The 14,847-nt window shown below is 43.1% G+C and overlaps 1 protein-coding gene and 1 pseudogene across 1 annotated transcript; both read right to left on the minus strand.

Moving 5' to 3' along the window:
* Positions 1-4,637: 4,637 nt before the first annotated feature.
* Positions 4,638-11,744, minus strand: LOC147445298 (uncharacterized; annotated as a pseudogene).
* A 40-nt stretch (positions 11,745-11,784) lies between these two features.
* LOC147445299 (uncharacterized) lies at positions 11,785-12,303 on the minus strand. The gene has a single exon (XM_086524567.1). The coding sequence runs from the start codon at positions 12,301-12,303 to the stop codon at positions 11,785-11,787; it is 519 nt and encodes a 172-aa protein (XP_086380693.1).
* Positions 12,304-14,847: the final 2,544 nt, after the last annotated feature.

The following is a 14,847-nucleotide window of genomic DNA, read 5'->3' on the forward strand; positions in this document are numbered from 1 at the left end:
GTGGTACTGCAAAATTTTTAAGTGGTGGTGTACCACTAAATGGTTCTCAACCACTTAAAACTGGTTAGGTAACACTAAAAAGTCCTGCTACACCACTATTTTCTAGTGATACATCCCCTTTTGGAGTTTCTTCACCACTTTAAAGTGGTGCTCCAACACATAAAAGTGGACTGAACCACTATTAGTTGTGCTACACCGATGTGAATTGTTGTACACAACTTAAAACTGGTGCTCCACTCCTAAAAAGTGGTGCTTCACCAATAGAATGTGGTATCTCCTTGTAAAGCTTCATCCCTTAAAAGCACTTAACCACCACTTTTAGCAAAGATGCAGAACTAACGATTATTGCACGTTTGTAAAGCATCACTAAAAAGTGGTTCTACAGCATTGAAAGTGGTTCACCATCACGCACCGCCACTTAAATGTGATTTGAACCACAAAAAGTGGTGACCACCACTTTATTGGTGTTTATCACTTTATACCAAATAACGTTCAGGTTAAGAAGCACCACTTTTTAGTGGTCCTACACACTTTTAAGGTACCGAATAACGTTCTAGTTAAGGAGCACCACTTTATAGTGATGTTCACCACTTTATAGTGGTCTTCACCACTATAAACACCACTTAAATGTGATTTGAACCACAAAAAGTGATGAGCACTACTTTATTGGTGTTTACCACTTTAAACCAAATAACGTTCAGGTTAAAAAGTACCACTCTTCAGTGGTTTTACACACTTTTAAGGTACCGAATAACGTTCTAATAAAGAAGAACCACTTTTGTACAACTATAAAGTGGTGCTTCTTAATTAGAACGTTATTCGGTACCTTAAAAGTGTGTAAAACCACTGAAACGTGGTGCACCATCATGATGCTTCGCTTAAAAGTGATGCTTCACCACAAAATAGTTAGGGTTTTCCACTGGAAAGTGACGCACCCATTGTATCGCCAGTTTTTACTAGAACCTTACCTCTTTTTAGTGCTGCCCAGCACTTTAAAGTGGTCCAGTATCACTTTTAAGAGATGGTTCACCATATCAGCATAACTATGTAGTGATGCAACCATGGTTTCTGCCCGACTTTAAAGGGTGCTGCAGGTGCACCACTTCAACACAGCCTATCAGTGGTGCTGTACCCATAAAAAGTGGGGTTCACCCACTTGATATTTACTAGTGGTGTGCACACTCCTTTTTCCTAATAAAGCAACACTTTAATTGAATCCATGGGGGAAATACCTGCATCTAACCTGCTGAACATTTTGCTTCTTAGGTGTACCCTTGGGGGACTCGGAAGTTCTTTTTGTAGCATGCATGTGCAAAAAATTCAGAAATTTTACAAGACATAAAACCAATTTTAGAAATGCATGCATGATGCATCTAACCCGTTTTGATAGGCGACTCCTACGTAGAGCTCTTTCCCTTCCTAGGTGTACCCTTTTTGAGTCTGAAGGTCCTTTTGTAGCCTGGTTCTTCATCTTGAAAAAATCACAAATGCCACATAGATACAAGATCAATAGTTAAATGCATTCATGCTTGAACCTGCATGATGCATTCGTATAAGCATGCACACACAATTGATAAAATCTGCATTCATGCTTCAAGCTGCATGATGCATTCTTATAAAGAATTCACAAGGGTGATCAATTAGATGCGCACAATGCATATACATTCCAAAAATAAATTCTAAACTTACACATGCATCATTAATAGTTACAATCCATGATTATCTTGCCACCCAACAGAGGGCAGACCATATCGCCAGGGGTTGAACTAGGTCCTTATGCACCCACCCATTCACTTTAACCACTAGGCCAAGCCCCCTTTGGTTATCTTGCCACACATTCAGAGACAAGCATACAACGCTTCTACATCTGCATGAAGCATGTTAAAACATGGATCAATGCTACCTGGAAATGCTACCTAGGAAAACTAGCCACATTGAAATTCAACCAACATTCGAGATAGAATGCTTCAAGCTATATGATGACACATACCTGTTGCTGCTGCAGGGGATTTTTACTGAAGTTGATGACCAGCCCAGCAAAAAGTACTCCTCCTGAATTTGCTTGCTGTTGTTGTGATGTTGCTGCTTGTTGCTTCGACTAGCAGAGAAACGCAAAGGAGGGAGGAAAGAGGGAATCAGAGACCTGAATGGCGCTGGCGAGACATAGAGAGGGGGGAGGAACGAGCGAGACATAGTGGGAGGGACAAGACTCGAGAGAATAATTGCAGTAAGTGCTTGAACGTACCTTGAGGTGATCATTAATGAGTATGCGCTTTCACTTAGTACACGTCAAATTTTAACCCTTATTTCCATAAATTTTGAATTTAATCCCACTGTTTCAAATGTCTAAACCACCCATTTTCTCAACCCCAAAAACCATATACTATATAGTGGCAAAAGCGGTCCACCTATACATGCTTTCACCCCTTTACAAATGCCCTCAGTCAAACAAAATGATCACATGCACGTTAAACATGATATATGCATGGGATAGCTAAGCCATGAGGACTTACAATGAGGTGCAAATTGAGTTGAAGCTCTCTGCAGGTGGATCTCAACTGCACTGTACACGTGTTGCATGATGGCCACCATTCCGCACTAGGTTTCTTTGAATGCCAATAGTCTTCCCTTCCAATGGCGTTCCAGTACACCTCAACATCGTATGCAATGAGGTCCAGCACTGGACGGTTGGATGTAGACCCATGAACCCTTCTTGAATACCTGTGGGATCCATCCCCCCTCTGAATTTTTTGTGTTGTGCAACACAATCTCCTGTATCTTTGGTTTGGGCCGTCTATGCGTGTTAGCGGTGGACATGCTTGGGAAGTTGGGCTTAGGAAGGGATTGGGAATGGGTGGGAGGAAGGTGAGGGAGCGAAGTGGGCAAGGATGTGGGCTATTGTGTGTGGATACTGTGGAGAGAGAATGAGGAGTTGAGGGAAGGGTGAGGTGAGCTACCTATGGTGGCTTTGACAGTAGAGATAGAGAAAGAGGGGAGGAGTGAGAGGTAGAGAGGATAGTGGTGAGCTATGGGCTATGGGGTGTGGGACTGTAGAGGGTTGATGGAGGTATGAGAGAAGGGGGAGCTATGGAGAGATAAAGAGAGTGGTGGAAAGCTTTTGGCTATGGCTGCCTTGGCTGTAGAGAGAGAATGGGAGGAGGGAGAAGAGGGAGAGTGTGGGAGAGAAAAGTAGTGATAGAGGGAGAGGAAAGTAGATTTTGGGGGGGGAAATTTGACTTTTTGAAGTAAGTATATGTTTTGGAGGTAGATGAGTCAATTTTGACACTTTAAAAAAATTTCATTATTTAGGGTTTTTAAGCCTGCGCATTTTTGCTTTTGGGGGGGTCCCTCCCTCTTTCCCCCTTTTACCCGCCCCCCCCCCCCCCCTAGCCTCCCTCCCCCCACTCTCTAAGAACCAAGCATTGAAGAGGGAGACAATTACGTTGCACCCCTACCATTCCTCCCCCTCTAGGTGATATCCCAAGAGCCCTCTCATTGGTTCTCCCTTAAGCCTTCACTAATCAAAAAGGCCCAAGGAGAGTCCATATTTTTCCTAATGTGAAGGACATGATGGATAGCTCTAAGATATGCTCGGAAGGTGGTATTTGGAGAGGGCTTTAAGTGCACAACAAGTTGCTTGCCCCTCGGTGGGATGTTCTTAAACTTGGGGGTTTGGTCAGAGAGCTCGTTCAAAAATGCAACAAGGCCACAGAGTCCTTAAAATAGGGAGAGTTGTTTAGGTACTTCCATGACTCTATAACTCATTGGTTCCCTTGGCTCTCCAAGGTAGGAAGCATCCTGCTGACCTCGTTCTGGAGAGAAGGTACCAGGAAAATTAACAACAAAGGTATTACCTCTTGGGATTACAACAGGGGTAATTGGAAAGGAACGGATTCAGGTGGCTCTCCTGTTTAATCTAGATGGGACAAAAAGGATGCTAATTGGTATAGCTCTAGAACAGAGTAAGAAGGTGTGTCTACCCGACAATGAATCCAAGTTCTAGTCGAAAGCTTGGCAGTGGCCTAAGAACAAACACTTCCTTAAACCTCAAACTACGGAGCTTTACTGTACAATTATGTATTCAAAGGATTTGTTATCACTCACTGAATAAGAAATGGGGCAAGAACTGTTTGGCGTCAAGATGAGAGACAATTGTGAACAATATCTGGCACCCGCCATGGCCGCATAGAATGAAGGTTTTTGTGTGGAAGGTGATTGGGGATCCATGCCGACTGGGGTGAAGGTATTTGCTAGGGGAATTGGTCTGGACAGATCTTAGAGTGCAGATAAACTAGGGAAGACCTCGCTGACCTATTCCAAGGAATTGTGGCCTAGCAGGGAAAATCTGCAAATGGCTCAAGAAATCCTGGAAAATAGGATTGGGAGGAAAGGTATTCAAGAGTCAATTGCTACTCATAGTCACACAAATTGTGAGATACTGTTATTTTAGTCATGTTTGGAAGGCAAGGAACGATCGAATATTTGAGAATACATTGGAAACAAGTAAGTCCACGAAGATAGTCCAAGAAAGTAGGGAGGAAATCATTGCCTTTGGGAAAAAATTAACTGTGATGAGTAGATCAAGGCCATTTACACCGTAGTGACTTACTCTCTTGGGTGAAAGGGTGGGTTGTTCACTAGCCATGGGGTGGCTCCCCTTTCAGCTGATGTAATGATGACCCAAGGAAGCTGTCATGGCTCAACTTGAGCATGGCAAGAACTTGTAATTTTTTTGCTATGTCAATATAATCTACTTTTGTACTAGTACTACTGGGAGAGTAGAAAAGAAATTCATTACATCCAAGATTCTTTGGCATCTTCATAAGGTGAAAGGTATTTGAGGATAAAGGCAGAAAAGAACGGCAAGTTCCATACGTATCGGACACCCTCAAGAAAGACCACAAGGATAAAAAGAGATTTAAAAAGAAAAACATACCCATTAATTCACTGGTGAAAAATAACCCATGCCATAGAACATCTGCAGAAGAGATCGAATTTTTTTTGTTCGCAACAACAAACACGTAAAGAATGCTTAATGGAACAAGAGAAGGGTAGAAGTTGTGAGAAACAGAGTTGCAAAGAGTATCTGCTGTAAAATTTATTAGTAATATTATTCAATCTGGTTACAATCGCATTAAGCCTGTTCAGTTGCTTCTTCAATGATGTGAACTCGGTGCGCAAGCATTGTATCTGCTCTTGAAGCTAGAGATTTGTACGTCTGTTACATTCACTTCGTATTCACTAATCATATTTTTTAAATTGTCTACAGAATTATGAATAAAAGTGCGGAGAGTAGTCGAGTCTTCAGGAGTGTCTCCACGCATCTGGCGCCACATTTGCATGAGCATGTCATGCAGTCTGTCGAGCGTTGCATCCTCGTCCAATGCGGGCGCTTTCGGTGGCTATGTTTTTGCACTATCCCAAGGGCTAGATTGCTCCATCGACCTTGCAAAACGTCAAGAAGGCTTTTAGAGAAGGATGCAACAACAGTAGCCGCCGAGGAAGTGATTGTAACATATTATATACATCATTTTAACTAGAAATAGTAGTGACTCCTCTTCTAGTGAAGAGTGGGATGAAGTCTGTTGTGAGGCCCCCACCCCGTCGTATCAAACAACGGATATGATGGTAAACCTGGTGGCCACTAGATCTATAGCGGAAGCAAACAAAATGGTTCAGGGTTCAACTAGCGGATGATCTCTCATCACAAAGTGAGTCGAGTGATTAGAGAGTGATTATAGAGAATTGCGACTAGGAATAAGCATAATAGACGAGAAATTTAGATGGTAATGAAAAGGATTTGCAGAAGCATTAATTAAACCGTGGTTACCGTGATTAAGGGCTGATAATCCACTCGATTCTCTGATCTAATCGAGCTTCTTGAGGCGAGAATTCGACAGCACCTCCCTCCTTGCTTCTCCTTCAAAAGGTGTGTGTTCCGGCAGCACCTTCCCAGAGTGTGTGTAGGTGTGTGTGTATGCAATGTGTGTGTGTGTGTGTGTGTGTGTGTGTGTGTGCATATATGTGTGTGTGTGCAGGTCTTTAAATAGGCCTCCTCAAGCTGAAAATCGATCTGGGTTGCTAAATGCATCGTGAGCTTCTCCAGTTAAGCATGGCAAGTCCAGTTCCCTGCCCACCAAGTGTCCAGTTGGCTCAGTAAACTGACTCTCACACTGAGTTGCAGGCTTGGCAGCTTCCCCAAGACTCCCAAAAAGCAAGAGGGCGCCCCCTTGCTGCTAAAGCAGGTCTGGAGTGGGCTGGGACCTGTTCCCACACAGCCTCGGGCCCTCGGTGCTTCTCGGACAATTTTGTGAAAAATTGGTTTTAGGCTAAAACGTGCCATACGAGTCGGATTTTGATGCCGTATATTGCTATACTACGCTCTAACTAAGATGTACGGGTCTGAGTACCTGCCACATTTAGCAGCCCCCCCCCCCGGGGTCCGAAAATGCATTTTTTTCAAATTCGGGGTACAGGTGCAGATTTTCGAGACGGTCAAAACTAGACGGGTCGGGTGACCAAAAACTTACTATATTTGGAAAATTTTTACAAAAATTATTTTAATTCACATTTCGAAGCTTTATGAAATTTTAAACATCATGGCACTGACAGAATTCGGAAAACTGCTAAAAATAGTAACTTTTTTCCATTATGATCATTTCATGGTACAAGGGTGCTCTTTTTGGTTGGGATTAGAGACCTTACAACCTCCCCAACGTGAAAAAAATTGAGATGTCCTCATCTCAAGAAAAAATCTGGATAAACTCCATGCTAACTACTTAGGTACATATATCCTTTGTCTAAAGTAAAGATATCCTTTGATAATAGAGTAGTCTTTAGCTTTATGCGTCTTATTCTGCTGAATTTTGATGAGATTCTGGTGCTTGATTTATTGCTCACTAGGATTAGCAATTGCATCATACATTGCTGCTCTCTCATCAGCTTCATCACCCACAGTTGGTTGTCTCACTGCGGCATTAGCGAAAGCTCTACTTCCTTGTCCTATGTTTCCTCTTCCTCGGCCTCCTCTTCCGTTTGGTTGACCTCGCCCATTGATGTTCAGAGGTACATTATTAGAATCGGATGTTTGGGAAATCCTTTTTGGACATCGACTTTTGTAATGTCCATACTCCTGGCACTCAAAGCATCTTATATTGGGAAACTCGGTAGTTGCCGTAGTAGCTACTACCGGACGATGGTCGTATGTAGGGTTGATTGGTTTGTTACTCCAGTTGTCTGTCCTGGACCTCTTTGACAAATAGTATTCACTATCTTGGGTAGTCCTCTGAATCTCTTTAGCTAACGGTTTGGCCCTTAGCAAGGCATCTTGCAAAGTTGCTGGCCTGAGAGCTTCTAGTCGGTTGTTCAGGGGGTCGATGAGTCCTTGGCAGAACCGTGCTACCTGTTGTTCCAATGTCATCTTAGGAGCATATCTCCAAAGAGTGACAAACTTTGAATAATATTCTTCTACAGATGAAGTCAGCTGTCGAAGGGAAAAGAACTCGTTCATCTTCAAGGTTTTATAGGCGGGTGGTAAGTAATGCTCCATCACAGCAGCCTTGATGTCTTCCCATGACTGGGAAGATCCCTTGATATCCAAGTCCCTGCAATGTTGTTTCCACCAGATCTTGGCATCGCCAGACAAGCAGAACATCGCAAGCATGGTTTGGTTCACGGGTTGGGTTCCCGCAGCTTCGAAATAGTCGTCCATTGCTTCCATCCATACTTCCGCATCTCTCTCCACAGTAACCCCTTCGCCTTTAAAGGTTGGAGGCTGAGCTTGTTTAAGGAGGAGCTTCTTCTCTTGCGCTGCCGAGTAGAGAGCAGCAGGCGGTGCATATCCAATGGTATAAAACTCATTACTATAGCACTCGTCTCAAATGAACCTAAGCTTTTCCATACTCAAGAAGAAATTTAACTTTTGGGATTAACCAGCCTACTTAATCTGTACATCTATCACAAAGGATTTTAACCATTCCACCATTTAAATTCCATTGAATACATCCAAAATTGTTCGATAAATAATGGTAAAAACTTTACTCGAGAGCTTTGATCCATACTTATAACTTTATGTGCATCAACAGGCTACCTGCCCGCAGCACTAGTCGCACCAACGACTTCCCAAAAAAAAAAACATCATGTGGAACCCACTGAATCCCAACAAGCTCATCGAGTAAAACTCTTTAACATCACTCAGGAGACAATCCACTAGACAAATCCAATGTCATTATTCTGAGAAACATCATGCTCAAGCTTTGAGTACGAGCTATCCTACAATCCCTTAGTTTTCAAACAACATCATTTTTCCAGTTCGTAAACCTATAGCTCTGATACCAGGTGTGAGGTCCCCACCCCGTCGTATCAAACAACGGATCTGATGGTAAACCTGGTGGCCACTAGATCTATAGCGGAAGCAAACAAAATGGTTCAGGGTTCAACTAGCGGACGATCTCTCATCACAAAGTGAGTCGAGTTCGAGCCTACTAGCAGGGAGATCTAGCTCCACCTCGCAGGGGAAGCGTACTCGAACTATCTAGCGATCCTAAGACCCACCTTCCAAGAGGAGAGAAACCCCGAGCGCCTTTTTCCCCATGTTTCAGAGGCACGTACACTCGAGATTTCACCGCTCTAGGGGCAATGAGTATTACTAATATCGAAGTAAGCACAATGGGGACAGAGAGTTCCCGACCAATCGGGACCACCCATCTCGTAGGGATTGGCAACCTGAGCCAAGCCCCCACTTTCCACCCCCACACTCACACTTCCTTGTGTGACCTAATTACTACCACAAAGGTTGTTCAACATAGACATTCCTTGTTTTAATTCCGAAGCACATTGTTCGTTAAGACAACACCAAGACAGTATTCTAGTAAAAATTCTACTCAAACTTATTCATTAAAATTCCAATGTTCTGGAGGTACAACATCCCCCCTCCAACGAGAGTTTACTCCTCTCGTTGTCTCCTAGCTTCCCATACAACTAGGTATGTCCACCGCATAGAAAGCACGACATGGACATTCCCACCGCTTAACCAGCAGACGTGGGTATCCACCGCTTAACCAGCAGTCGTGGATTCAAGAGCCCTTAACCAGGAACTCTGCCCCCTGTGATCAGGAGGGGGTTCATGACTAATTCAACATTGGAAATAGAATGAACATGCCGAGCTAAATTTTCCCTAGCAGACAATCTTTCCTATTGCAAACAGCATTCCCATCAATCATTTCCTTCCTACTTTAGAACTTAATGTACAATGCTTTCAATGCCGAGGTTTCCGTCGGATTTCTCCAACATGTTTGGGGATATGAGCATTCCTAACTAGCGTATGCAATGTTAGTTTAAACAACTTGAATAAAAATATGATCTACCTCTTCCCCTTCTTCATCGATGGCCCGTGAGATGGCCGGTATTTGTTCCTCCATGGGAGCCTTCCCCTTCCCGTTGACATTGCTCGTTCCTGCCTTGCGATCGTGGGCACCACCGAAGCGAGTCCTCTTAACCGGGGCCATTTCTCACTACTTTAAATGATTAGCTTGGAGAAAGAGCTAAGGTTCGCAAGCATCATAACAGTCCAATGGGTAGATTAGTGACATTAATTAATCCCTCCTATATGATAGATCTAGATTTTTCATAAAGCAATCATTAAGGATGGCACATAATCCTATGGGAACCGGCTCTAAAGATAATTACTCGGCTTACATGATTAAGAATAATAGGATTTCACTAATGGAATTACCAGAGAGATGAATTAAGCACGATTAATCTCTTTCCTAGCAATTAGAGGGTGCAGAATCACCGCATGCATAGGTGTGAGAAAAACCACCTCTTAGAGACTTAATGAAAGATTAATCTTTCCTTAATTATATCTTAATGCATAACAAAGATGGATCTAAATCAGCTACAATATCAATGCGTGATAGAAAGAGTGATTCTCATCAATCTACGCAATTACCAACTTATCGATTAATTTCTATGCTACCTAGAGAGAGAAAATTCTAATAATCGTGCACTAATCATTAATTAAGAGTGATGAATGGCTGATAATTCAGCTATGGAATGATGATTACATAATAGAATATGGTTAAGGAGAATTTAGAGAGTGATTATAGAGAATTGCGACTAAGAATAAGCATAATAGACGAGAAATTTAGATGGTAATGAAAAGGATTTGCAGAAGCATTAATTAAACCGTGGTTACCATGATTAAGGGCTGATAATCCACTGGAATCTCTGATCTAATCAAGCTTCTTGAGGCGAGAATTCGACAGTACCTCCCTCCTTGCTTCTCCTTCAAAAGGTGTGTGTTCCGGCAGCACCTTCCCAGAGTGTGTGTATGCAATGTGTGTGTGTGTGCATATATGTGTGTGTGTGCAGGTCTTTAAATAGGCCTCCTCAAGCTGAAAATCGATCTGGGTTGCTAAATGCATCTGTGAGCTTCTCCAGTTAAGCATGGCAAGTCCAGTTCCCTGCCCACCAAGTGTCCAGTTGGCTCAGTAAACTGACTCTCACACTGAGTTGCAGGCTTGGCAGCTTCCCCAAGACTCCCACAAAGCAAGAGGGCACCCCCTAGCTGCTAAAGCAGGTCTGGAGTGGGCTGGGACCTGTTCCCACACAGCCTCAGGCCCCCGGTGCTTCCCAGACAATTTTGTGAAAAATTGGTTTTAGGCTAAAACGGGCCATACGAGTCGGATTTTGATGCCGTAAATTGCTATACTACGCTCTAACTAAGATGTACGGGTCTGAGTACCTGCCATATTTAGCAGCCCCCCCCCCCCCCCCCCCCCCCCCGGGGTCCGAAAATGCATTTTTTTCAAATTCGGGGTACAAGTGCAGATTTTCGAGACGGTCAAAACTAGACGGGTCGGGTGACCAAAAACTTACTATATTTGGAAAATTTTCACAAAAATTATTTTAATTCACATTTCGAAGCTTTATGACATTTTAAACATCATGGCACTGACAGAATTCGGAAAACTGCTAAAAATAGTAACTTTTTTCCATTATGATCATTTCATGGTACAAGGGTGCTCTTTTTGGTTGGGATCAGAGACCTTACATCTGTGCCCAGAGGTGCATCCTCTTTGTCTTCACTGTCCAGCACAACAACTTTTTCTTTGCCTTTTATAGTTGAAGGGTTGCCGATGAATCCCTCGCAACCATCTGTGCGAAGAGATGCATCCTCTTCGTCTTCACTGTCCAACACAACAACTTTTTCTTTGCCTTTTAAACTTGAAGGATTGCCGATTAGTCCTTCATGACCATCTATCCGATAGGCAACTGCGTTTTTCTCTGCAACCCTTGGAGGATTGACCTGTTGAGGAGATGTTGGCCAATTCCCTTCATCGTCCCTGACAAGAAGTTGCAAAACATTAACAGTCTTAGCAGTGACATTTACCATTACAGCACAACTAATGTTAACGGGAAGAAATCAATCTACATGTGGGTTTCTAGCCACCTTCTGAGAAACCAGTTGATGTGAGGCTGCGCGTTCGTGTAAGCCTCATCAAGAACAAAAATATCAATTACATCCTGATATGTTGTAGAAGAATGGAAAATCATGGTCTGCCATAATGCTTTGATCTTTTTCAACGGCATTCCATGGCCCTGAAAAGGTGTTATCCACGAGGAAGACAGATAGTACTTGCCATACTTTAGCATATGGTGCAATGTTGATAAGAAGTTGTTAGCAATTGGGTGCTTCAAATGGAATTTCCAATACATAAGTGCACGATCAAAAATATTCCCATGCGTTAGAAAAACCCTATTCTTTAGCTCATCTGCCCCATACTACGTGTACAATTCAATTCCCTTTTTGATGTCGTCAATTGTTACATTATGCGAGAAGTTCTGATAATGTGGTTGATCCATGTCTTTCATGCAATACCCCAACATACCATGAAAGGTATGCATGTTCTTTTGCTTGAGGGCACGATAGAGAATGTTTGCTCCAACGGGACTATCAATATCCCATCCTAGGTACTGCTTTATTTTCTTGCTCACTGCAATAATGGAAGTCGCCATGATCCGAACAACCATTTGAAAGTGGAGGTGGAAGACGGTGCCGCCACGCTCGATCGAGCACATTCCGGCGATCACCTCCTCCTCCACAAAGGCTTTCAACCTTGGAAAAAGAGAAACATCCACATCACTACCACCTATAGACATTGTTATGCTTAGCTCGAGCATCTTTTTGGGTTTGTTGCCTTCTGTACGAGCCATTCTCTCTTGTTTCGAGAGCCTAGGCCTCCCTCGAGGTCTCTTTGAACTAGAGGGTTGTACGTCTGCCGACCTGGCGAGATGCTTCATCCTTGCCATTTCACAACAACCCTAAAGATACAACCCACTGAACTACGACATGTAAACGTGCGTGCACACGGCGATAAGGGAAGCAAAAAAAAGACCACTTCTATTTACCATTACAATAGGAATACAATACTATACAGTATGTACATACCTGGGTGTCGTGGTGCACTATTGCAGCAAATAGGTCACGGTTGCAAACAACAGGTTGCTCCACCTGCAAACGCCTATGCACAATGATGATCGCTTCTCAACTCGTGCAATCCCATGGGATCAACTCCCTGCGCATAAAACACAAACGTACCAACTACTGTCTGCCGTGCACAATCCTCTCTATTGTATAACATACAACAGGGCTACAAAACCCCATACTAACAAGCGCTGCAGCAAACAAATACCTGTTGTCATCCTCAAGCACTGCAGCAAACCAAGATCAATAGCGTGCTGTCGTCGTTGACCGATACCTGCTGTTGTCATCAAGCACTGCATCAAACCAAAATCTGCTGTCGTCGTCGTCCACGGCTGGAACGAAAATGTCACTGCTCACGACAGCCTGTTGCCGTCCTCTACTATCTGCATGTGCGATGGAAGGTGCCTCGTAGTGGCGCGCTTTCATTAATTAAAGCACGCAACTACCCATTCGATATTGCCACGACAACCTCATGCTAAAGCAACTTCCAAAGTTGGCAGCCACCACACGTCTGTTCTCTCCCTAGCCTTCAAACACAAGCTCGAAAACAAAGATTCCCTTTTATGGGGATGTTTTATCCTTTTTTACAGCTGGGTACCCCATACTCAAAATTGTGAGTTTTGCCAGAAAAGAAAGAAAATTTAACCATATCTTTCCACCACTCACCATAGATCTACTTTTTGCCATTTGAAAAGTGTGCTTGCTCTACTATATATTAGATGGACTCTTAACTTAAATATTTTTCTAGTTTGGAGGACTATATTAGGCCCTCTTTTAAGCAGTTAATTACTCTCCCCCCCCCCCCCCCCCCCCCCCCCCCCCCCCCCCCCCTCATCAAAAAATTGGGAGTTATATTAGAGAGAATAAATAGGAGTACATAGCAAGCTTAACTAGACTACTAGGGAAAGGGCTAGTGGGGTAGTGGCTTTTACAACAAGTGGGGTTTTCAAGACCGATGAGGCATGAGAAAAGTCTGATTCAAAGGACACAAAGTGGGAGTTACAATGAGATTTAACTTGGGGATTGTAGAGACACAACCACATTATGCGATCATAGAGTGGGTAGATAGGACTTGTGAGACATTGGCGCATAAGGTCCCACAAACCACGTTGATGAGACCAAAGTAGAGTCTATACCACAGATTTTAGAGCCATTGGATCCTAGTTTAGCCTCTACACCCTAATGTACTTCTACTTTAGCAGGGCACATGAGGCATTTTAGCCATAGCTTAACTCATAGAACTTACCATAGAACTAGACAAGTTTATGTCCCCTGTAGAGAGATTCATGATGAATGTTTGTCTAGTAACAATGCACTTGTTGTTGGGATGTGGGATTTTGTTGCATCTCTTGTGTGAACAATCTCTTCCATCTAGAAAATTCATGTGTGAATAAACTATGTGAAGAATATCTTACAACCCATGTGTAAAGACTAGCCACTTGTGTTTGTGCATAAGAAGCCACATCTTGTACGTGCTCATGTGTCAAAAGGCTGTCTGTTTGTATATACCTATATAGAGGCATATTATGTTGAATAATATAAATTCTATCTTTTTCTTTACACTACATGGTGAGGCGGTCCGGGGTAGGCAACAAGAGAGGCGAACTCTAAACACCCCTTAAGGCTCCCGTGTTGCTCAATTGGGGCTGGGGCCACCACAAGCACAACACAACAAAAAACCCATAGCCAAACCCAAACAAGATAGGGACACCACCTAGTTATGGTATACGAACTAGGACGCAAGAGAGATTTTGTCACAACCAAGAAGATACACCACAAAAAACCCAGACATACCACCTCACACCAAGACACACACAAAATGGACTAGAGAGAGCTAGAGGAAAGGGAAGAGAGAGAGGAATGGATCGTGCGTAATACCTTATTTGTGACTTGCAAATGGAGATGGTTCGTTATATTGCTATCGTAGAGCTTGTACAAAAACTCACTCAATGCTTAGTCAATGCTAAACATTGCCAACACACACACATTGTCTTAGGGTGTGGGAGACCTCTCACCACAATACCCTCTTACAATGGACACAAAATTGGCAATGAAAACATACTAAAACACTTTCTAAAGCAAGATCAAACAATAGAACTTAAAATACACAAGTCACCTTGAATTCACTAAACCGCATCGCACAAGTGGAAGGACGAAGATTTGAACATTGAAGCACGCCTTTGATGCACCAAACCTCAATTTATTGATGATGGAGGAACATATACAATAGTGGTTTTGAGATTTTGAACTCACGCTCTCTCACTTGCAATGTGTAGCTTGAAAGCTTCTCTCACACCAAGACTGGAGCTCACAAAGTGGTTGCTACACCTAAGTCTCTCTTCACGCATAGAGTGTTGGGG

This window comes from Adiantum capillus-veneris, chromosome 12, assembly GCF_014529385.1.
Source record: "Adiantum capillus-veneris isolate H3 chromosome 12, ASM1452938v2, whole genome shotgun sequence".
In the NCBI taxonomy this organism is placed as follows: Eukaryota; Viridiplantae; Streptophyta; class Polypodiopsida; order Polypodiales; family Pteridaceae; genus Adiantum; species Adiantum capillus-veneris.

Coding starts and splice junctions, on each gene's coding strand:
- LOC147445299 (XM_086524567.1), bottom strand. CDS start 12,303: ATGAAGCATCTCGCCAGGTCGGCAGACGTACAACCCTCTAGTTCAAAG.